We start from the raw sequence: 22875 nt of genomic DNA on the forward strand, positions 1-22875 counted from the left end.
GCCCCGAGGTGGGTCCGCCACCTCTGGACAGAAATCAAAGGGTATTGGGTCATGTCCTGGTGCTTTTTGTCAGCCGGGTGGATGGCGCGCGCCCGGGGCAGCACGAGGGAGCCCGAGGAGGAGCCTTGATTGCGGCGCTTTCGGGGCTTTCCGGATGCTGAAGCCCTTCGGCCGATTCCTTCTCGGAGATTATCAGGAAGTGGGTGTGTGATAGATTGCTCGTGGTTACAGGGAACAAAGCACCAGGGAAGGAGGTGGTCTAGCCACACTCCCATCGCATTTGACAACGTAGGGGTAGAGGTGGCTTAGGCTGTGAGTGTCCTGAGAGTGCAAAAGTTGTTAATCTAAATGGAGTCACTTATGTTAAAAAACAGAACAAAAAAACCCGGACACAGCCCAAGAAACCCATGACAAGAGGGTTCTCGTGCATAAATACCTGATAATGAAAACTATCACAAAGACTCTGCAAAAACCACAACCTTGCACAAAGGGCGTCACAACCTTGCACAAAACGTACTTTTGAATGGCCATCTGCCCAGCAACCGCTTGTCCAACCTTGAGCGGTCACCCTTGTTATTAATCCTTCTACCTAAGGATAAATATTTCAAAACAATTATGTAATCCTATTTTTTCCCTTAAAGCCTGTCTTCCTTTACCTCCCTGAATACCCATATAGTTTACTATGGCATGGATACTACCATTGCAATGCCCTATGCCCAAATAGATATCATTTTCTTTGAGAGATCCTCTCTGTTATTTAGGTTGACAAAGGCAAGGACCATAATCTTAAACCCTGGGCCCGGATGAAGGCAGAGTGGCTGTCACACTCCAGCCAGCTGCAGCCCCATTGGAAGCAGGCCTCACCTCTGAGGTTTCAGGTCCTTGTGGTCAGCCCCTGCCCTATGTACACCCTCTGACGCAGGAGTTTCTAACTTAGTCTGGGTACCTAGGCCCCAGGACCCTCACCAAAGCCCTTTGGCTTCTGTTGGGAGCCTCTGCAGCCTGGGAAGTGCATCTTACCCCGAGGTGCCCAAGGGGTTTCTCTGCCTCTTGCTGGACAGAGCAGCAAATAGGAGCCCAGAAACAGGGAGGATGGAAGTAAGCTCCATCCCTCCCTGCCCAGGAACTGCCCCAGACCTTCTCTAGAGGTTCGCAGGCAATCAGCTAGATGGGGATTGCAGAATCAGATGGGCTACCCCATCTTCCCTCATTGGTCTTCTCCCTTTTTTTCTTTTTGAGATGGAGTCTCGCTCTGTCGCCAGGCTGGAGTACAGTGGTGCGATCTCGGCTCACTACAACCTCAGCCTCCCAGATTCAAGTGATTCTCCTGCCTCAGCCTCCAGAGTAGCTGGGATTACAGGCACGCACCACTGCACCCAGCTAATTTTTGTATTTTTTTTCTGAGACAGTGTCTTGCTCTGTCATCCGGGTTGGAGTGCAGTGGTGCGATCTCGGCTCACTGAAAGCTCCGCCTCCCAGGTTCACGCCATTCTCCTGCCTCAGCCTCCTGAATAGCTGGGACTACAGGCACCCGCCACGATGCCCGACTAATGTTTTGTATTTTTAATAGAGACGAGGTTTCACCGTGTTAGCCAGGATGGTCTCGATCTCCTGACCTCGTGACCCACCAGCCTTGGCCTCCCAAAGTGCTGGGATTACAGGCGTGAGCCACCGCGCCGGCCTAATTTTTGTATTTTTAGCGGAGACGGGGTTTCACCATGTTGGCCAGGATGGTCTCGATATCTTGACCTCGTGATCCACCTGTCTCAGCCTCCCAAAGTGCTGGGATTACAGGCATGAGCCACCGCACCCAGCCAGTCTTCTCCCTTCTTAAGGCCTCAGGGAGGGGCCCTCCTTGGGGTGGAATTCTCAGCCCTTGGTAGGTCTTACCTCTGCCCAGTCTCTGGCACACAGTAGATACGCAGTAAATATTTATTGAAGGAATTCTGCCCAGAGATGATTGCTATTCTTGCCTAGGAGCAGGTGAGATGAAAGTTTCCTATGCAGAACATTCATTGATACCTTTTTTTTGGGGGGAAGGGGGGACAAGGTCTTTGTCACCCAGGCTGGAGTGCAGTGGTGTGATCACAGCTTACTGCAACCTTGAACTTCTTGGCTCAAGGGATCCTCCCACCTCTGCCTCCTGAGTGGCTTGGACTACAGGCCTGTGCCACCATGTCCAGCTAAGTTTTAAATTTTTTGTAGAGATGGAGTTCTCCTTATGTGGCCCAGGGTGGCCTCTCAAGTGATTCTCCCATCTTGGCCTTCCAAAGTGTTGGGATTACAGGCATGATCCACCACACTTGGCTTTTTTTTTTCCCTTTCCTTAATTTTTCTGTAGAGACAGGGTCTCTATGTTGCCCAGGCTGGTCTTGAAGTCCTGGTCTCAAGCGATCCTCCTGCTCTGACCTCCCAAAGTGTTTTTTTTGTTTGTTTGTTTTTTTTTTGAGACAGAGTCTCATTCCATCACCCAGGCTGTAGTGCAGTGGCGTGATCCCAGCTCACGACAACCTCTTCCTCTCCAGTTCAAGCAAATTTCCTGCCTCAGCCTCCCAAGTAGCTGGGATTACAGGCACCTGCTACCACGCCTGGCTAATTTTTGTATTTTTAGTAGAGATGGGGTTTTGCCATGTTGGCCAGGCTGGTCTTGAACTCCTGACCTCTAGTGACCCACCCGTCTTGGCCTCTCAAAGTGCTGGGATTACAGGCGTGAGCCACCACACCCAGCCTTTTTTATTTTTTATTTTTTTTTTAAAGAGACAGGGTCTTGCTGTGTTGCCCAGGCTGGCCTCAAACTCCCAGGTTTGAGTGATCCTCCCACCTCAACCTCCCGAGTAGCTGGGATTACATGTGCGCACTGCCATCTCCAGCTGATATCTTTTTTCTTTAAATGTTTTCAGGAAGTGGGCTCATTACGGGATGCACACAAAACCTGGTGGATACTAGCACCAAAAGCACCTATCTACCAGCCCCACCTCCCTCCTTTTCCATTCAACTGAGATGGAGCAGACAGGATTTGGCAAAGTACCTGCAAGCACTCTCCCTTCAGAGCATGTGGTATTGATGGCAGCCAAGTGTAAGACTGGGTGGGGAGCCAGAAGGAAATGGAGTCGTCAGGATGCTCACCGAGTCAGACTTTTCAACCGGAAGAGACTAGCTCATCCAAACAAACCTCCTACGTTTTCTTTTTTAAAATTAAATTTTATTATTTTGCTCTAACAAAGTAACCTCCTACTTTTTCAAGGCTCAGAGGTGGTCAACAATTTGCCCAACTGACATGGCAGATAGTGGCGGAGTCAAACAGGCACTCAGGTACGGCTATTCCAGCCCAGAGCCCTTTGCTTGGCCTGCAGTACCGCCTTTGGCCGTAAGAGCCACTCATGGCTGGTCCTGGAGGAGGCAGGACATCCCCAAAGATGCTTATTGACGCCAGCTGGACGTGGCTGGCGGGAAGACTGGCACCTGTTCATGAAAATAAAATCTCCTGATAAGGTTTTCTTGCCGGAGCCTGGTTGAGCCTGAATCAACAAACAACATCCTGAACCCGAGCACCCCTTGCTGAGCTGGGAGGAAAGGAAGGGTGAGGGGAAACGTACTCCAGCTCTGTTTTTCAGCTTCATTAGTTCACAAAGTTTATGACCTGCTGCAGGGAACATTTTTATGTGTAATTCAAACACATTCTGTTTTCTCATTCCCTCGGTACCCTGCTGGGACAAGAATGGGCTGATGACAGCCAGCCCCTGGGTGGTGACTTCAGGGAAAGGCACCAGCAAAATGTGTGTGTGGGGAGCTCGGACCGCCAGGTCACAGGCACAGGTGTACAGGGAGCAGGGGTGAGTCCAGCCAGCCACTTACCCCAGAGTTGACACCAATAACACGGCAGGGAAAAGGGGGGCCTCTGGAGGACAGGAATGGGGAGTAAAAGAGCTTCCCTTGCAAAAGCAGCCCCATTTTCACAACAGTCTTCGGGCTGCCTGGCAAGCCTTCCTCTCCCGTCAGTCAAATGTCTGGCTTCCCCCACCTGGCACTAATCCTCCCCGCCAAGGAGACAGGGTGGGGAAAGGAAGGAGGAAGCCCCTAGATAGAGCAGGTCCTGCTGAGACTGCAGGGGGGCCCTCAGACTTCACCGATTCTAGGATCCAAGCCAGGGGCCCCCCTCCCATTCTCTGCACAGGCGCCAGGATGGGCGCGCCACTCAACTCCTCAGCCTGGACCTCTGCACTGCCCAGTGCGAGGCCCAATGACCTTCGGTGGGGGCAGCTGCACCACCAGCCTTGGCTGCCCTACAGGTGAGGGCTGGGTCACTTGGGAAGAGCAGGGCAGGAGGAACCTAGAGGAAGGTGAGCTCTTCAGAACTGTATGGAGGCCAGAGAAAGACAAAGAGAAACGATGGAGGCATCCAGGCTGGACGAGAAGGTCCAGTGCATTGAGCTGTAGGAGCAGCAACACACAGCCAGCTGCGCTGAGCCGGCCGGGACAAACCTGAGCAGGGCTCAGACCCAGCTTCCTGGGCCCCGAGTACCCTGGTACCCAAGGGAAAAAGTCTGGAGGGCCTGCTCCTGGATTCCGCTAGTTGTTAGAAAAGGGTTCCTCTGGCTGGGCGCGGTGGCTCACGCCTGTAATCCCAGCACTTTGGGAGGCTGAGGTGGGCGGATCACCTGAGGTTGGAAGTTGGAGACGAGCCTGACCAACATGGAGAAACCCCGTCTCTACTAAAAGACAAAATTAGCCGGGTGTGGTGGTGCATGCCTGTAATCTCAGCTACTTGGGGGGCAGAGGCAGGAGAATCGCTTGAACTTGGGAGGCAGAGGTTGCAGTGAGCCAAGATGGTGCCACTGCACTCCAGCCTGGGCAACAAGAGTGAAACTCCGCCTCCAAAAAAAAGAAAAAAAAAAAAAAAAAGAGTTTCTCAGGGCATCTTCAGAGGCCAGCCTCCAAAGTCCCAGCTCCTGGCAGAGTCCCAGCTTGCAGAGCCTGGACAGCCCGGGCTTCCTGGGCTACTCTTCACCCAAGCCCCTGGTGAAGGAGCTAGAGGTCCCCATCCTGGGCTGGGCTGAGACAGTGTTCACTCAGTGATCCCAGGACTCAGACACTGGTCACACAGGTGACCCCTGGGTCTTAGACGCTGGTTACATACATGATCTCAGGGGACCGTTGCTTCCCAGGACCGTCTTTGGCTTCCAAGAAAAGATCCCGCTCCAGGGCATCCGCTGCGACAGCCTGCTTGCCTTGCTCCTTCTTCTGCAGGGCATAGAAGCTGCCACCCATGAAGAGGGCAGCTGAGATGAGGAAGAAGCTGGACATGTAGAAAACATAGCTAAAGTTGTTGGTGGCATCCAGGAGCAGCCCTGGGGAACAGAGATCAAGTTAGGCCAGTGCTACCAGGCCTCCCCCCAACTCAACTGTGTGTTCCCTGACAGCAGGTATTTTATTTTTGTCTCTGCTGTACTAGGAATTGTGGCTGACACCCAGTAGACACTCAACAGATACTTGAAGAATGAAAGGAGGGGAAGAAACACAACCTCCTCTGGCCTGGGCAGGAAGAGTCCTCAGGCTGCAAGAGAACTTAAGGGCATGTGGTGGCAGGGAACTAGTGGAGTCTGGGATATTTGCTCACCCACCCTCCAGGTCTCACCTATGCCTCCTTCTGAAGAGCTCTCCCCACTTGTTTGCTTAAAGAATTCCCTTGGGGCCTGACACGGTGGCTCACGCCTGTAATCCCAGCACTTTGGGAGGCTGAGGTGGGTAGATCACAAGGTCAGGAGTTCAAGACCAGCCTGGCCAAGATGGTGAAACCCTGTTCCTACCAAAACTACAAAAATTAGGCGCGGGGGCAGGTGCCTGTAATCCCAGCTACTTGAGAGGCTGAGGTAGGAGAATCACTTGAACCTGGACGGCAGAGGTTGCAGTGAACCAAGATCGTACCACTGCACTCCAGTCTGGGCAACAGAGTGAGACTCCATTAAAAAAAAAAAAAAACAAAGAATTCCCTTGGATGGGCACAGTGGCTCACGCCTGTAATCCCAGCACTTTAGGAGGCTGAGGCAGGTGGATCACGAGGTCAGGAGTTCGAGACCAGCCTGGCCAACATGGTGAAACCCTGTCTCCACTAAAAATACAAAAACTAAGGCAGGGAGCGGTGGCTCACACCTGTAATCCCAGCACTCTGGGAGGCCGAGGCCAGCAGATCACGAGGTCAGGAGTTCGAGACCAGCCTGGCCAATACAGTGAAACCCCATCTCTACTAAAAATACAAAAATTAGCCGAGTGTGGTGGCACGCACCTGTAGTCCCAGCTACTCAGGAGGCTGAGGCAGGAGGATTGCTTGAACCCAGGAGGCAGAGGTTGTAGTGAGCTGAGATCACACCATTGCACTCCAGCCTGGATGACAGAGCGAGACTCTGCCTCAAAAAAAAAAAAAGAAAAAAGAATTCCCTTGGAAACTGGGCCTTCCAACGCCACACTTGGACGGAGTCCCCATTGGGCTGAACTCAACCTCCCGGATCTACTCTAATAACCGCCGCTTTGTGTTGTCTGACTGCTCCCCAGTACCAAGGGCTTTACAAACCTGCCCTCATTTGCTCAGAATCTCACACTCTCAGCTGCCTCTCACGTGCACCTCTACTTCCCTATTTGGTTTCCCTCGCATCATAAATCACCACGATGGTTGCGGATGTGTCTCTTTGTTTTCACTCCTGACTTCTGCCCTAGAAGGTAATCCCCCAGGGGATGGGGACCTTTCATTTTTTTCGAGTTGGAGTTTCACTCTGTCGCCCAGGCTGGAGTGCAGTGGTGTGATCTTGGCTCACTGTAACCTCCACCTCCCGGGTTTAAGCAATTCTCCTGCCTCAGCCTCCCAAGTAACTGGGATTATAGACGCACACCACCACACCTGGCTAATTTTTTGTATTTTTAGTAGAGATGGGGTTTCACCATGTTGGTCAGGCTGGGAATGGAGACCTTTTGATCCCCATGCACACCCAGAGGCTGGCAGAGGTGAATAAATGGTTAGGGCAGGTGCTCTCGTCCGCATTTTGCAGATGGCACTGTGGCTCAAAAAAGGAAAAAGACTTGCCTGGGTCCCACAGGCAGGAAGCAGGAGAACTGGGATGATCATTACAGGAAACTCTGCAGGATGCTGACTGCACACCAGACTCTCTCCTAAGCTCTTTCCTTGGAGGTAGATTCTATTTATCCCCACTTTACTGATAGGAAAAAGGAGGTGGCCAGGCGCAATGGCTCACACCTGTAATCCCAGCATTTTGGGAGGCTGAGGGAGGCAGATCACTTGAGCCTAGGAGTTTGAGAGCAGCCTGAGCAACATGGTGAAACCCCATTTCTATAAAAAATATAAAAATTAGCTGGGTGTGGTGGCATGTGCCTGCAGTCCCAGCTACTTGGGGGGCTGAGGTGGGAAGATCACTTGAGTCTGGCAGGTTGAGGCTGCAGTGAGCTGTGATTGCACCACTGCACTCCAGCCTGGGTGACAGAGCAAGACCTTGTCTCAACAAAAAGGAAAAAGGAGGTACAGGGAGGATGATGGAGGACTGAGGTTTGGTACACAAACCCATGCTTTTTTTTTTTTTTTTCAGATGGAGTCTCACTCTGTCACCCAGGCTGGAGTGCAGTGGCGTGATCTCAGCTCACTGCAACCTCTGCCTCCTGGGTTCAAACGATTCTCTGGTGTCAGCCTCCCGAGTAGCTGGGACTTACAGGTGCCCGCCACCACACCCAGCTAATTTTTTTGTATTTTTAATAGAGATGGGGTTTCACCACGTTAGCCATGTTGGTCTCGATCTCCTGACCTCGTGATCCACCCGCCTCAGCCTCCCAAAGTGCTGGGATTACAGGCGTGAGCCACCACACCTGGTCACAAACCCATGCTTTTTTTTTTTTTTTTGAGGCGGAGTCTCGCTTTGTTGCCCAGCCTGGAGTGCAGTGGTGTGATCTCAGCTCACTGCAAGCTCTGCCTCCTGTGTTCATGCCATTCTCCTGCCTCAGCCTCCCGAGTAGCTGGGACTACAGGCGCCCGCCACAACGCCCAACTAATTTTTTTGTATTTTTAGTAGAGACGGGGTTTCACCATGTTGGCCAGGATGGTCTTGATCTCCTGACCTCATGATCTGCCCGCCCCGGCCTCCCAAAGTGCTGGGATTACAGGCATGAGCCACCGCGCCCGGCCAAACCTGTGTTTTTAACTGTTCATACTCTGAGTGCCAGGTTGGAAACCAGCTGTAGCACAACCTCTGGAGATGCTGGACTGGGCCCAGATCTGTCTAAACTGTTCCCCTTTTACCACACTATCTGGCTGCCCTCCCTCCCAGCTCCTCACCGGCCAGTGGCGGGGAGATGAGGAAAGCAAGGCCGTCCAGGACAGTGAAGAGTCCCAGGGCTCTGGGGAACTGATCCATGGGGATGATGTCCATGAGAACCTGGAAGATGAGGGCGCCGATGCCACTCATGGACACGCTGTACGCCAGGCAGTAGCCCACGAGCACCCAGAAGTCACCTGATGCCGCACACACCAGGTTAGTGAGCCCGTTGAGCAGGAGTGCCAGGCTGAACAGGTACTTGCGGTGGCTAGCAAAGGCCGGCCGTCCTGCCATCAGCCCGGCTAGCGGCCTCAGGAAGATGTTGCTGAAGCCGATGATGGAGATGAGGAGGGCTGCCTGCTGCTCGTCCACGCTGTGCCACATGGCATATGGCACGAGGAAGACTTGTGGCAGTGGGAAGCCCAGGACGGACCACATCACACCCAGTATGTACACGCAGTAGCCTGTGTTGTGCTGCAGGATGTCGAAGGCCAGGTGGCGCTGGATGGTCCGGCCGCATGTGGCCAGGCAGCCGAGTGCAGGTGTCTCGGGAGGTGGCGGGGGACATTCTTTGGTCTCAGGGGCCACACTGGTGGCCACAGGCCTTATGATGGCCCCGCAGATGCAGCAGTGGAGAAAGACCCCGCCGAAGACAAGGAAGGTACCCCTCCAGCCCAGGTTCTCCAGAAGGTAGCGGGAGAGCAGCGGCCAGAGGGTGATGCCCAGGGAGACGCCCATCGAGGCCAGCGCGTTGGCCAGCACCCGCCGGCGGACAAAGTAGAAGCCCAGCACCGTGATGCTTGACTGGAAGCTGAAGCACATGCCCAGGCCTGCGGGGCAAGAGGGGAAACCAGCCTGGAGGCGCACTGGGGCCTTCCACCTGCACCCGGGGGTGGGGTCGGCGGTCATTTCACACACCTGCCCTCCTCTGGTTCTAGTCCATACCCAGCTCCAAGTCCCCGGGGACTGACCATGGAATCAGCTGGCCTTGCCACCTCCCTGTAGGCACCCCACCCCAGATCTGCCCTCCCAAGGCTGCCAGGGCATCCCTGTTCCCCTAGGTGTAGCACAAGAGTTATCTTTTAAAAACCCAAATTGGGCCAGGCGCGGTGGCTCACGCCTGTAATCCCAGCACTTTGGGAGGCCAAGGTTGGCGGATCACTTGAGGTCAGGAGTTTGAGACCAACATGGTGAAACCCCATCTCTACTAAAAATACAAAAAATTAGCCAGGCTTAGTGGCAGGCGCCTGTAGTCTGTAATAGCTACCTAGGAGGCTGAGTCAGGAGAATCACTTGAACCCGGGAAGTGGAGGTTGCAGTGAGCTGAGGAGGTTGCAGTGAGCTGAGATTGTGCCACTGCACTCCAGCCTGGGCAACAGAGCGAGACTCTGTCTCAGAAACAAACAAACAAACCCCAAATTGGATTAAGTCTCTCTTGGCTTAACACCTTCCAAAGACTTCCCATCACACTTGACAAAAAATCCAGTCTCCACAATGCCCTGGAAGGCTCTCTGTGGGCTGGCTGCAGCCCGCCTCTCAGATGCCATCTCAGGCTGCTCCCTGTCACTCACTAGGATCAAGCCACAGGAGCTTCTTTCTCTGCCTCTGGACATGAAGCTGCCCCTACCTTGGGTTATTTGTAGCTGCTGTTCCTTCTTCTTGGAATCTGCTTCCTCCAGACTTTCCACTCTCCTCTCAGTTCAGACGCCACCTCTCCAGAGGGGCCTTCCCAGCTCCCCACCCACTCAGTGTCTGCACCTGCACACCTGAGCATGCTGGAGAAAAAGTTCTCCATCATGTGTGACCGTGGCCTCAGGCGGGCCCTCAGGCTGCCTGTGATGCCACTACAGCTCCCTCAGTCATGCCTTGCCTGCCCTGCTAGGTAACTACCGGTGTCTTCCTCTGTGCACCCCAACACCTCCTCCCCATCCTTATGCTCAGCTGCCCACATGCCTGCTAGCCAGTGACAATGGCTTGCCCATTCCCCCAGTGGCTGTCCCTCCCTTCTGCCCTGCATCCTCTCCACTCAGAGGCACCCCTCTAGCAAGTCCCCTCTCGCCTGCATCATCCTTTTTCTCTTCTTTCCTAGATCCTTCTCCTTCGTTATTTCTCCCATTAAAAACAAACAACAAACAAACAAACAAACAAAAAAACCTCTCTTGACCTCATAACCACTTCCGGGTATAGTCTGTTCCTCCAGTCCCCTTAAAACAAAATGCCGTGGAAGGGCTGGGCATGATGGGCTCACACCTGTAATCCCAGCACTTTGTTTTTTGTGTTTTTGAGATGGGCTCTTGCTCTGTTGCCCAGGCTGGAGTACAGTGGTGTGATCATGGCTCACTGCAACCTCCACTTCCCGGGCGATTCTCCTGCCTCAGCCTCGAGTAGCTGGGACTACAGGGGCCCGCCACCAAGCCTGGCTAATTTTTGTATTTTTTTTAGTATAGACAGGGTTTCACCATGTTGGCCGGGCTAGTCTCGAACCCCTGACCTCAGGTGATCTGCCCGCCTCAGCCTCCCAAAGTGCTGGGATAACAGGTGTGAGCCACCACACCCAGCCAGCAGTTCCAGAAGATTAAGAGGCCTGCCTGCCCTGTACACTTGTGCCTGGCACTTTCTAGCGGGTGCCTATAAATTCTGGAGATGAAGTGATAGTCACCTGTGATGAATCCTGCTGTGAAGTAGAGCTGGCTGAGGTTGTGAGAGAAGGAGCTGGCCACCATGCCCAGGCTGGCCAGCACGCCCCCCAGCATCACGGTCACTCTGCAGCCGAAGCGTCCCACCAGGATGCTGCACAGGGGCCCTGTGGGAGAAGACAGCCAGCAGGTAGCAGCTGAATGAGGAGGTGGCGGGAGAGGAGGAGAGTGGCTGGGAGAGGGCAGTTCCAGCTGGAACTAGCCAGGTGGTTTCAAGGGCACGAGCAGGCCTGGATTCTGATACCCACCTGCCACGGACTGGCCATGTGGCCTGAGCAAAGCCTGATCCCTCTCCGTGCCTCAATTTTTTCCCCTGCAAAGTGAGGATTCAGACTGGGCGATGTTTGACCCTGATGAGGATTCCCTGAAAGGTGGAGCAAGACCCTGAACTACACAGACCTGAGGCTACTCATTCTATCCGGGTGAAACAGGATTGGTTCATGAGTTTACCTCCTCCACTTCACTGGGGGTCTGTTGGTGGGAGGAGTCGGGGCAGTGTTCCAGGACATCTAGACTACAGTGTGCACCTTCAGATCCTGTTTTACCTGCCCCGCCCCCACCCCCAACATCCTCAGGAAGACTGGCTAGATCCCTCCCACCCTTCCACCACCTTCCCAGCCCTACAGCTGAGGGGAACCCTGGGCCCCTCTGCGCCTCCTTGCACTGGCCTCTAGAGTGTTCTGCAGACAATCAGGCAGGGTAGGTTCTCCCCTCCCACACCACCTCCAGCACCACCAAAGTCTGCACCGAGAGGTTTGGCTCAATGTGGAGGGGGGCCTGTTCCTTGCCTGGCTCCCAGCTGCTTTCTCACCAATCCACACCCCCCAAAAATAGAAAAGAGCTGCAGACTGCTCCTTGGCACCTCACAGGGGCCCCATTCACCCAAGCACATGTGGAGCTTCTCTAACTTACTCTCCGAGAGTGCAACTAAAGGGACAGGGAAGTGTGTGCGCATGAGGTGCTTGTGTGTGCCTGCGGTGGAGGGGGGATGTGTGGTGTGAGCCAGTGTAAGTATAAAAGTGACAGAGTAGGCCGGGTGTGGTGGCTCACGCCTGTAATCCCAGTACTTTGGGAGGCTGAGGTGGGTGGATCACTTAAGGTCAGGAGTTCAAGACCAGCCTGGCCAACATGGTGAAACCCCATCTCTACTAAAAATACAAAAATTAGCCAGGCGTGGTGGTGCGTGCCTGTAATCCCAGCTACTTGGGAGGCTGAGGCAGGAGAATCGCTTGAACCTGGGAGGCAGAACCCGATGCGCTCCATCCTGGGCGACAGAGTGAAACTACATCTCAAAAAAAAAAAAAAAAAAAAAGTGATGGAGTGGCCATGCGTGGTGGCTCACGCCTGTAATCCCAGCACTTTGGGAGGCCGAGGCAGGTGGATCGCCTGAAGTCAGGAGTTCGAGACCAGCCTGGGTAACATTGTAAAACCCCGTCTCTACTAAAAATACAAAAATTAGCTGGGTGTGGTGGCACATGCCTGTAATTCCCAGCTACTAGGGAGGCTGAGGCAGGAGAATCGCTTGAACCCGGGAGGTGGAGGTTGCAGTGAGCCGAGATTGTGCCACTACACTCCAGCCTGGGTGAGAGAGGGAGGCTCCGTCTCCAAAAAAAAAAAAAAGAAAAAAGAGAGTGACAGACTAAGTGAGCAGCCCGTCGCAGACATAATCAAGCAGAGGCTGGTGGCCCGGCGTCTCTGCCCCTGTAGAGGGGGAGGTGGCTCTGGAGAGGACTGACCCACAGATCTTCCTCACGCCAGAGACTCTGGCCTGACTTAAGGAAGGTGACATTGGGGAAAGCCCTGAGTCACAGGGTTGGGGGTGGGGACTGGGCTGCAGGCCAGAGCTGCATAGCTGAGGGTGGTGTGGCCGGGCGGGACGCAGGGTGTTTCCTCTGCCGTGAACTCACTCTTCAGCCTTGGGCAGGTCTTGTGTTCTGTGCCTGCTTGCTTTCCTTACCTCTAAAAGGCGTAGGTAGGGGCAGGGGCACTTGAAAGGATCAGTGAAAGTATCCATGATTCATCGTGTTTAAAAATTTCTATAATACTGTGGTCAGGTGCCGTGGCTCATGTCTGTAATCCCAGCACTTTGAGAGGCCCAGGCAGGTAGATCACTTGAGCCCAGGAGTTTGAGACCAGCCTGAGCAACATAGTGAGACCCCGTCTCTACAAAAAGTAAAAAAATTAGCTGGGTATGGGCTGGGCGCGGTGGCTCACACCTGTAATCCCAGCACTTTGGGAGGCCAAGGCCGGCAGATCATGAGGTCAGGAGATCGAGACCATCCTGGCTAACACGGTGAAACCCCGTCTCTACTAAAAATACAAAAAATTAGCCAGGCGTGGTGGTGCGCACCTGTAGTCCCAGCTACTCAGGAGGCTGAGGCAGGAGAATCGCTTGAACCTGGGAGGCGGAGGTTGCAGCAAGCTGAGATTGCACCACTGCACTCCAGCCTGGGCAACAGAGCGAGACTCCATCTCAAAAAAAAAAAAAAATTAGCTGGGTGTGGTGGTGCACACCTGTGGTCCCAGCTACTCGGGAGACTGAGGTGGGAGGATCACTTGAGCTTGAGAGGTCAAGGCTGCAACAGGCTGTGATCATGCCACTGCACTCCAGCCCAGGTGACAGAGTGAGACTCTGTCTCAAAAATAAGCAAATAAATAAATAAACATAAACAAAATAAAATGTCTACAGTACTCTGAATGAGCACAGGCTCATACACGTGTATGTGTACGTGATAGAGATGGCCAGACAGGAATCCCATGCTGATGGAGACGCTGAGATGCCTGCTGGGGGTGGTGAGCCACAAGTCAGCTGGGGAGTAGGTTCCCCACCGGGTGCCCGGTTCCTAGCCCCTGGCCCAGGAACCCTGCTCTGCTTGTGTGAGAAGCAGCCCTCTGGGATTCCCACTCCCTGCCCCAACCCTGCAGGCCAGAGGCCATGTGGCAGATTCAGAGCTCACCCAGGAGGGTGGCGCTTTCTCCGAGCCTCACCTCCCTCCCAGTTTGAGGGCAGGACCTGGAATAATAGGCAGGCTGCTGGTGGCAAGTGGAGGGAGTAGCCAGGAGGTAGCCGGGGAGATGGGCAGCTGCGGCCAGCAGACACACGCCTGCAGAGGCCTGTGGGCCATCAGCTCAGGCTCCTGTCCACCGGGCCCCTCCAAGGCCGGGGTCTATGCAGTCTCCCTGGAGAGCTCCCAGGAGCCGAGGGCAGGTCCCTGTGTCCACGGCGACTGCAGAGAACCCTCCCTCTGCCCTGCTCCCAACGCTGGGGTCAGGGTGAGGCAGTCACACTCCTGGAAAAGCCAGCCAGGAACACGGGCCTCTGAGGCCTATGGTGACAGAGCCAGGAGAAGGGGCAGACAGGGGCTGCCTTCCTCCCTCATCCCCACTTAGCAACCTCCTCTCTGCAGGGAGTCCCGGGAGAGCTGGGGCTCCTGCCTTGTCCCCCTCTTGTTCCTGGTGTCTTTTTTTTTTTTTTTTTTGAGACAGTTTCACTCTTGTTGCCCAGGCTGGAGTACAATGGCACCATCTTGGCTCACCGCAACCTCTGCCTCCTGGGTTCAAGAGATTCTCCTGCCTCAGCCTCCCGAGTAGCTGGGATTACAGGCACCCGCCACCACGCCCAGCTAATTTTGTATTTTTAGTAGAGACAGGGTTTCTCCATGTTGGTCAGGCTGGTCTCAAACTCCCGACCTCAGGTGATCTGCCCGCCTCGGCCTCCCAAAGTGCTGGGATTACAGGCGTGAGCCATCGCGCCCGGCCATTCCTGGTGTCTTCCTTGCATCCCCTTTCCTATCCTGAAGCCACTCCCTGCCCTAGTGAGGGTCTCCAAAATATTAATAATTCACAGCCGCATACATTTCCCAGCTCCCAGCACCTCCAGGGAAGACAGTGGTCTTCCCTGCTATTCCATGTGGGAGCTGGGCAGGATGCCGGGCATCACCCTCAGATTGCAGAGGAAGCAACCAAGGTTCAGAGAGACCGGCCAGCTGGAAAGCAGGAGAGTCTTGGTGGCCTGGCCCCAGCGCTCTTCCCAGCCTGGCACTGAGCGCCCCAGCACACCTATGCCTGTGTCGGAATGGATTCCACAGAAAGGACGCAAGGCTCCGCCTGGCTTTGCAACCCAGGCACCTCCCCACTCTCTCCCCGGCTCCAGCCCAGTCCAGCTGGATTCCAGCCAGGGGCCCCTGGTGAAATCTGGTGAAACCTTAGGAATTCACCCAGGAGGCAAAGACTGTGGCCTCAGAGAGAGGGAATCAGAAGGCCAGGGAGGTTGTGGCTTCCCCGCAACCCCTAGGACTTTCTCATCGGCCCCTCCCTAGGCCGCTCACCTGCCATGTGGAGCACAGCCGTGAGGATGGAGGGGAACCAAGAGGTCTCGCTGTTGCTGGCCTGGAACTCCCATTGCAGTTCAGTGAAGAAGATGCCGATACACGTGGGGAAGCCCAGGGTGAGGCCCTGGGTCACCATGGTGGCCAGCAGCACCACCCAGGCCCAGCTGCCATCTGCACGCTCCAGGGCCTGGGGCATCCTCTGCTGCCAACGCTGCCACGGCCTCACTGCCAATGTGGCTGCTGCCTGGGGAGGGGACAGAATGGAGCCTGGTGGTCAGCAGGCTGTCCGTCTCTCCTGGCCCACCTGTCACCTTCTCTGGGCAGCTAAGCCATCCCTTCCTCATACCCAAGTACCAGGTGTCACAGAGGGGCACCGCCCCTGGGAGGTGGCCAGAGGCCCACGCGTTGGCCTTGGCATCTCCTTTCACCCACTTCCCAGAGCCAGCCTGGCAGGAGGTGGCAGGAAGGACAGGAGGGACAGGAGGGATAGGAGGGACAGGACGGGGCAGGGCACGTGGCACCAGGCAATGGGGTACAATTGTCTCTAATTGTTACATCACTTAGAAGTCAACAGGGGGACCTCCTAGCCCACTCAGTCACTGCTTGTAGAATGCAGCAGACCTCTGGGGTCAGTGTGGTCCCAACGCCCCCCAAATGCACCCAAGGATACATTTCAGACACTCCTGCCCAGGGTTCCTGCATACAAACACAGACTTTCGCAATGCCTCAGAAGCAGCAAAGTTACTATTGGTGCTGTTGTGAAGGCCCGAGTGAGCAGGCCGGTGCTAGGAGCAGCCACAGAGCATACACAAAAGAGTTTCACAAGCACCCAACCAGCAGCTTTGGAGAAAGCATGGGCCTCATCCACCCCCATGCCCCCAGGCCTTTCCCATCGGCCCCTTTGCAGTCACCCTGCAACACTCCTTTCAAACAGAGCTCAAGGCCAAGACTCAAGTTCCGCAATCACACTGAATAATAAACACACACACACACACACACACACACACACGCAGCGGCACACACACACACATACCCAGTCGCACACGAACACAGTCACAGCGCACACTCACACAGACAAGCACAGAAACATACAGACACACGCACACACACGGAGACACACACTTGGATAGTCACACACACAGAGATCCACTGACCCACACAAAGACCACATGGGCACACAAACTCATATAAAGACACACACTTGGCCAGGCACGATGGCTCACGCCTGTAATCCCAGCACTTTGGGAGGCCGAGGCAGGCAGATCATGAGGTCAGAAGATCGAGACCATCCTGGCCAACGTGGTGAAACCCCGTCTCTACTAAACATACAAAAATCCCAGCTACTCGGGAGGCTGAGGCAGGAGAATCGCTTGAACCCAGGAGGCGGAGGTTGCAGTGAGCTGAGATCGTGCCACTGCACTCCAGCCTAGTGACATAGCAAGACTCTGTCTCAAAAAAAAAAAAAAAAGACACACACTTAGATACCCAAAAAAGTCCAGAGACACGAAGGGACACTGACAGACACATACTACACAGATGCGTAGACACTCACACAAACACAGAGATATGTACCGTCACACACAATGCAAACATACAAACACACACAGAGGCATACAAACAGGTACACAAGACACACTAGCAGACACACAGTTACACACAAACACAGAGAGACACACACATAGGTACACACATGCATACATGCCCAGAGTCACACATGCTACAGACATACGGACACACACAGTGCAGACATGCACATCTGCGTGTGCGCATGCATGCACACACACACCCCCCTCACATCTTTGGCTTAGCAAGGTGCAGCCAGTCCTATCTTAATTCAACACCACCCAGGCCACTCCCCTCATCACAGAAGCTGCCATAACCAGGCCTCCAAAGTCCCAAGGTCCCCTCACCAAGTTTGGACCCCTTTTTCAACCCCCTCCTGTCCTGCCTCCTGCGCCCTGGCCCCCCAACCCCCTCAGACCTCACCGCCTGGGGGCTCTAGGCTGCAGCAGGCACTGCGAGGGAGCAGCCTCCACCTCAGTGAAGCCCACGCATCCCGGAGCTGCTGTTCCCACAGCCTCCCTCCCTTTCACCCCAGGTCCTGGGAAGCTCTGGGGAAACTCAGACAACTACCAGAAATATGAAACCCCCTCTTCCTGCCAAGCCCAGCACCCCACTGCTTCCCTCCAGGCCTAGGAGTTTTAAAGCAGCACCTAAGCCGGCTCCACTCTGAACTGCCTCCTTTGCTGTCTCCAATCCTCCGCCCTCCCAGAGGACCCTGGGAGCCCCACCAAGGTGACCGTCCCATTCATCGCAGCCTCAGGGTGTGAGGGTGTGTGACCCATGTGCAGGGCGGAGCACTGCCTGCCCTCGTGCCCTCTGAATGCGACCTCTGGCTAGAGATCCTCCCAGCCTGGCCCTCCTCCTGGCCCAGCTCCAGGCCAGGCAATATCGCAGATGAGGCTTCTCCAGCAAACTAGCCCTGGCCTCTCCCAGGATTTCTGTTCCCTCAGCAAACGGAAAGGCCACAGGCGCCACCTGATCCTCTGTGTTGCCCCAATGTCAAGGTTCCAGCCCTGCTCCATAGCTCGCCTCTCCTCCCCAGCTCTTCTGCTCTCCCACTTGATACTCTCACCTCTTCCTCCCGGGAAGGCTACAGCCTTCCTGGCTTCCTCCTGCCTTTCCCTGTTCCCTGCCACCTAGCCCTGGCACTCCCAGGCCCCGAGGCCCTGGTGGCATTTGGGAGGCCTGGAGGCTGGACCCCAGCCCTGCTCCCTCTCCCCACTGCCTGGCTCTGGTCCCTTCTTGCTCTGCCAGGAAGAAGTCTATGGAGAAGTCTCTTTCTATGAGAAGAGCTCTCAGCATCCACTTTTTGGGGCAGTGTTTTTGGGGACTTTGCCCAGGCTCCTGTGACCTTCACTCTGAATCCCACCTTCCCTCCGGAACCTTTCAGTGGAGCTGGCTGTTCCTGAACATATCCTCTCTCCAGGCCCCAGGCCAATCCGAGCCCAGGAACCCTTATGCACCTTTGCACACTAGAAGCTCTGCTGCCAGGCCGGGTGCGGTGGCTCACACCTGCAATCCCAGCACTTTGGGAGACTGAGGCAGGCGGATCACGAGGTCAGGAGTTCGAGACCAGCCTGGCCAACATAGTGAAACCCCGTCTCTACTAAAAATACAATAATTAGCCGGGCGTGGTGGGGCTCGCCTGTAGTCGCAGCTACTCGGGAGGTTGAGGCAGGAGAATCGCTTGAACCCGGGAGGCGGAGGTTGGAGGTTGTGGTGAGTCAAGATCGCGTCACTACACTCCAGCCTGGGCAACAGAGTGAGACTCCCGTCTCAAAAAAAAAAAAAAAAAAAAAGAAACCCTGCCACCAAGGTCTGAGGACCCCCTTCCCCCGCCTCTCTGGGACTCCCACTGCAGACATGGCCTTCCCTGTCTCCTCTCCCACTCCCAGTAAGTCCCAGGTCACATACACCGTGTGGATGCCCAGTCGGCTCTCCAGCCTCCCCTCCCATCGAGCGGTTTCTCCAGTCAACTGGTCTTTCAAAATTCAGCCCTGCCAGGCACGGTGGCTCACACCTGTAATCCCAGCATTTTGGGAGGCCGAGGCAGGCGGCTCACCTGGGGTCAGGAGTTCAAGACTAGCCTGGCCAACATGGTGACACCCTGTCTCTACTACAAATAAAAAACTAGGCTGAGGCAGGAGAATCGCTTGAACCCAGGAGGCGGAGTTTGCACTGAGCTGAGATCACGTCACTGCACTCCAGCCTGGGTGACGGTGAGACTCTGTCTCAAAAGAAAAAAAAAAGAAAAAATTCACCCCTTAGGCTGGTGCAAAGGTAGTGAGTAATTTCAGTTAATTGTTCACAGGCAGATACAGATCGATCTCCTTGTTCTACTCTTTCCCTCCTTCTTACTACCGCTCCTGAGTAGTCTTAAAAGAAGATTCAGCCCTAGCAGCATCCCTGGGAACTAACCTGACTCCCACCCCAGGCTGGGCTACACCTCCTTCCTGTTTTCTCGCCTTTTTTTTTTTTTTTTCTGAGATGAAGTCTCGCTCTGTCTCCCAGGCTGGAGTGCAGTGGTACAATCTCAGCTCACTGCAATCTCTGCCTCCTGGGTTCAAGCAATTCTCCTGCCTCAGCCTCCGAAGTAGCTGGGATTACAGGCCCACGCCACTATGCCTGGCTAATTTTTGTATTTTTAGTAGAGACGGGGTTTCACGGTATCGGCCAGGTGGTCTCGAACTCTTGACCTCAAGTGATCCGCCTGCCTCAGCCTCCCAAAGTGCTGGGATTACAGTTGTGAGACACCGCACCTGGCCTGTTTTCTCACCTTAATAGTGGTCTTCACACCACACTGGAGTGGATCACCCCCTTCTTTATTATCACCTCCCACCCTGCTACCCCCTTCCACACTATAAGCAAGAACCTGTTCATGAACCCTCACCCAGCCTCTGGCTGAGCACAAAAGAGATGAATGTGACCCACCTGTGTTCCCCAGGGGGCAGGCAGGCCCAGGACCAAGGGCAATGCAGCTTCCAGGCAGGGAGGTCCATTCCAGACTCAAGCAGGGCAGAGAGGTGATGGCGCCAGGGCTCTGGCTTGGCCTCTGCCCCAGCAGGGAAGTGCTCTTTTCTTTGTACTGGGAACCATGAGTCATGGTCACTGCCAGGTGTGTGCTTTGGGCAAGGAGGTAGACAGGGCAAGATGCTTCGCTCTCACTTGCTGGGACTAGGGGTGAGGTTGGGCCCCAGGGGCTGCCAAGCTCAGCTGTCAAAGACCCCTAGGCCCAATGAGACCAGCTTCGTAGCCCAGTGCCATGAAGCTGGATGTGTGGGCAGGGAGAAGTTTAGATGACACTTCTGGTCTTTCTCCCATCTCACACAAGCCCAGCCTATGTTTTCAGGGCGCCTCATCTGATAACAGGGGCCTCACTAGGCCCTGGGAATCCTTTCCCTGCCCCTGGAGCTCGAACGCCTGGTCACGGGAGAGCGGATGCTCTCATCCAGGGGTCTCGTGTTAGGGGCTTGGTGTCCAGAGTCGAGGGGGCCTCCTCTTCTTCTTCCCAGCTCTCCTCCCATGGTGGCAGAGCCCCGGGCTGGAAATGAGGCAGGCCCTGGGGACCCCTCCCTCCTTCCCATATTAAGTAGGCTCCTGGGCTGTAGCCCAGGACCCAGGCAGGCAGCAGAAGGGCTCCCGTCCAGCAGAGAGCAGCAAGGGCAGGCTTGAGCTTGGGGCTGAGGAACCCTCAACCCTGTGGTTGGCCTAGGGAGGAGGGAGGCAGCCCCAGAGGTGGGGTGGCTGGGGCAAATCACTCTCTCCCTTCCCTTTATCCCCCCATATTCACTGCAAAACCAGCAAGGGTTTGGGACAGGCAACTGGGACCTCATGCCGTACTCTCGGCCTGCCCATCCCCGCAGTGCTGCCCCGGAATCTGGTTTCCACTCCGCTGTCCCTCCCTCCCCGGGGCAGAGCTCCTCCGAGTTGGGGCTGCTGGGATCCCGGGCTGTGTCCGCCCTGGAATTTCGGGCCAGGAGTCCGAGCGCCCTCGGGCTTGCGGGTCATCACCCCAGGCCCCAGGGCTGCTCAGAACCAGGACAGGAAGACTTTTCTAGATCCTCACCGCCACTGAGCCCGCCCAGGCGGGAAGAGACCTGGGGCCCTGGCAGGAGGTCTGCGACAGCGCTAGAGGGGACTGGGCGAGGAGGGGACGCGTCCGAGGCAGTGGGGCCCGGGGAGCCCGCTCACCCGCTCGCACGGGCCTGGCGGAGAGGTGGCTCAGCTCCCCCGAGCGCGGCGTCCTGCGGCCCGGGCCGGTCGCGACGAGGACCACGGGACTGGGCCAAGCGCCGCGGCCAGGCAGGGCGGGCCCAGGGCGGCGTGGGCGGGGACCCACCTTCCAGCCTCCCCGGGATTCCGTCGGGTGGGGAAGGGGCCAGGACGCGGGAGGGGCGGCGGGCGTGGCCGAGGACAGTCCAGCAGCAGGGCCGGGCTCCGGACGCAGGCGCCGCGGGATATCCGTGTGTCTGAAATTTGCACAACCCGGATGCCCTCTTTCTAGCTTCTGGTTTTCCCGGCTCAGGGTCTAGGGCCCCGGGCTTGGGGCGGAGATAACATGCCATAAAGAGACCACACCTCCCAGGAAGTGGGGTGGGGAAGGCGCAGAGCCCGAGGTTGAGGATCCCTTCTTTCTGCGTTTTCCCTGCCCGGGAGCCCTTCCAATGAAAGCCTCGAGCTTTGAGGGCTGCGCCTGCGGGTGGGAGTCCAGGCAGTCCCTTGTAGGGGAGCAGGCAGACCCCTCAGCCCTGGGAGCAGGTGAGAGGACACCCACCACTTCTGCATGTGGCCCTCAGAACTACAGGCCCTTTTCAGGTTTTTCCCTCTTCCCCTACCTGGGTAGCCCTTGATGTGCATTAGTTGAAATGTACTCAGTTGGCCGGGAGTCTCGCTCGGTTGCCCACGCTGGAGTGCAGCGGCGCGATCTCAGCTCACTGCAGCCTCCGCCTTCTGGGTTCAAGCAATTCTCCTGCCTCAGCCTCCTGAGTAGCTAGGATTGCAAGTGCACACCACGGCACCCGGGTAATTTTTGTATTTTTAGTAGAGATGGGGTTTCACCATGTTGGCCAGGCTGGTCTTGAACTCCTGACCTCAGGTGATCCACTCGCCTCGGCTTCTCAAAGTGCTGGGATTACAGGCATGAGCACCGCACCCGGCCTTGTTTATTTTTGATCTGTGGACGGTGGAGTTTCACAGCCTCAGACCTTCCCCCTCCCTCTTCTCACTCCACATGGTGACTCCAACCACACCCTGTATACTCACGATCCGGTGCCTTTTATGTCCAGTCCAGATATTCAAACTGGAACCTATCCTTGTGTGCCTCAAAGGCCTTTAAAACTCAACAATGACCGGAACTTGCCATTGACACTGTCCTCTGCCGCCCCCTGCTAAACCTGGGATACCTTATGTGCTCCATGCTTGAGCAAATTACAGCACCACATCTACTTAGGTGCCTGGGACAAATCCCATGAGTCTCTTTGACCTTCGCCTCTTTCACAACCAATCCACAACCAAGTCCCGCTCACTTTACCCCTTACTGTTTCTCAAACCTGACCCTTTACCCTCATCTCCATCCCCACACCATCCACCGCCACCTGTTGTCCAGCTCAGACCTCAGATTCCTTTTCAACACTGTAGGTGACTGATCTTTCAGATCCATTAAGCCTGATCTTGCCCTACTGCCAACCCTGCTTAAAACCCTGCAGGCCTTGGCCGGGCGCGGTGGCTCATGCCTGTAATCCCAGCACTTTGGGAGGCTGAGGCGGGAGGAGCATCTGAGGTCAGAAGTTCGAGACCAGCCTGGCTAACATGGTGAAACTCGGTCTCTACCAAAAATACAAAAATTAGCCGGGTGTGGTGGCGCATGCCTGTAATCCCAGCTACTCGGGAGACTGAGGCAAGAGAATCACTTGAACCCAGGAGGTGGAGGTTGCAGTGAGCTGAGATTGCGCCATTGCACTCTAGCCTGGGTGA

General features: G+C 55.4%; 1 protein-coding gene across 7 annotated transcripts; it reads right to left on the minus strand.

The window, feature by feature from the left end:
- Positions 1-3180: 3180 nt before the first annotated feature.
- Positions 3181-21431, minus strand: SLC16A5 (solute carrier family 16 member 5). Of its 7 annotated transcripts, none has more exons than XM_055388986.2 (7): positions 21242-21431; positions 19834-19987; positions 15337-15583; positions 10972-11115; positions 8333-9142; positions 5138-5348; positions 3181-3462 (listed from the first exon to the last, which is right to left on the minus strand). In XM_055388986.2, the coding sequence occupies exons 3-7, from the start codon at positions 15533-15535 to the stop codon at positions 3309-3311; spliced, it is 1518 nt and encodes a 505-aa protein (XP_055244961.1). In that variant the 5' UTR covers positions 15536-15583; positions 19834-19987; positions 21242-21431; the 3' UTR covers positions 3181-3308. The 7 variants fall into 7 exon arrangements, with proteins under 7 accessions (XP_055244961.1, XP_055244965.1, XP_055244963.1 ...); XM_055388990.2 differs by having other exon boundaries at positions 8333-9192; XM_055388988.2 differs by having other exon boundaries at positions 19834-20024.
- Between the last annotated feature and the right edge of the window lie 1444 nt (positions 21432-22875).

This window comes from Gorilla gorilla, chromosome 4, assembly GCF_029281585.2.
Source record: "Gorilla gorilla gorilla isolate KB3781 chromosome 4, NHGRI_mGorGor1-v2.1_pri, whole genome shotgun sequence".
Classification (NCBI taxonomy): Eukaryota; Metazoa; Chordata; class Mammalia; order Primates; family Hominidae; genus Gorilla; species Gorilla gorilla.

Excerpts from the sequence above, each read along its gene's own strand:
- SLC16A5 (XM_055388986.2), bottom strand. The coding sequence starts at position 15,535 with ATGCCCCAGGCCCTGGAGCGTGCAGATGGCAGCTGGGCCTGGGTGGTG. Across the intron at positions 5,349-8,332 it reads CATCTCCCCGCCACTGGCCG|GGCTGCTCCTGGATGCCACC; the intron begins GTGAGGAGCTGG and ends TCTGTTCCCCAG. Across the intron at positions 3,463-5,137 it reads CAACGGTCCCCTGAGATCAT|GTGCCAGTCTTCCCGCCAGC; the intron begins GTATGTAACCAG and ends TTTCATGAACAG.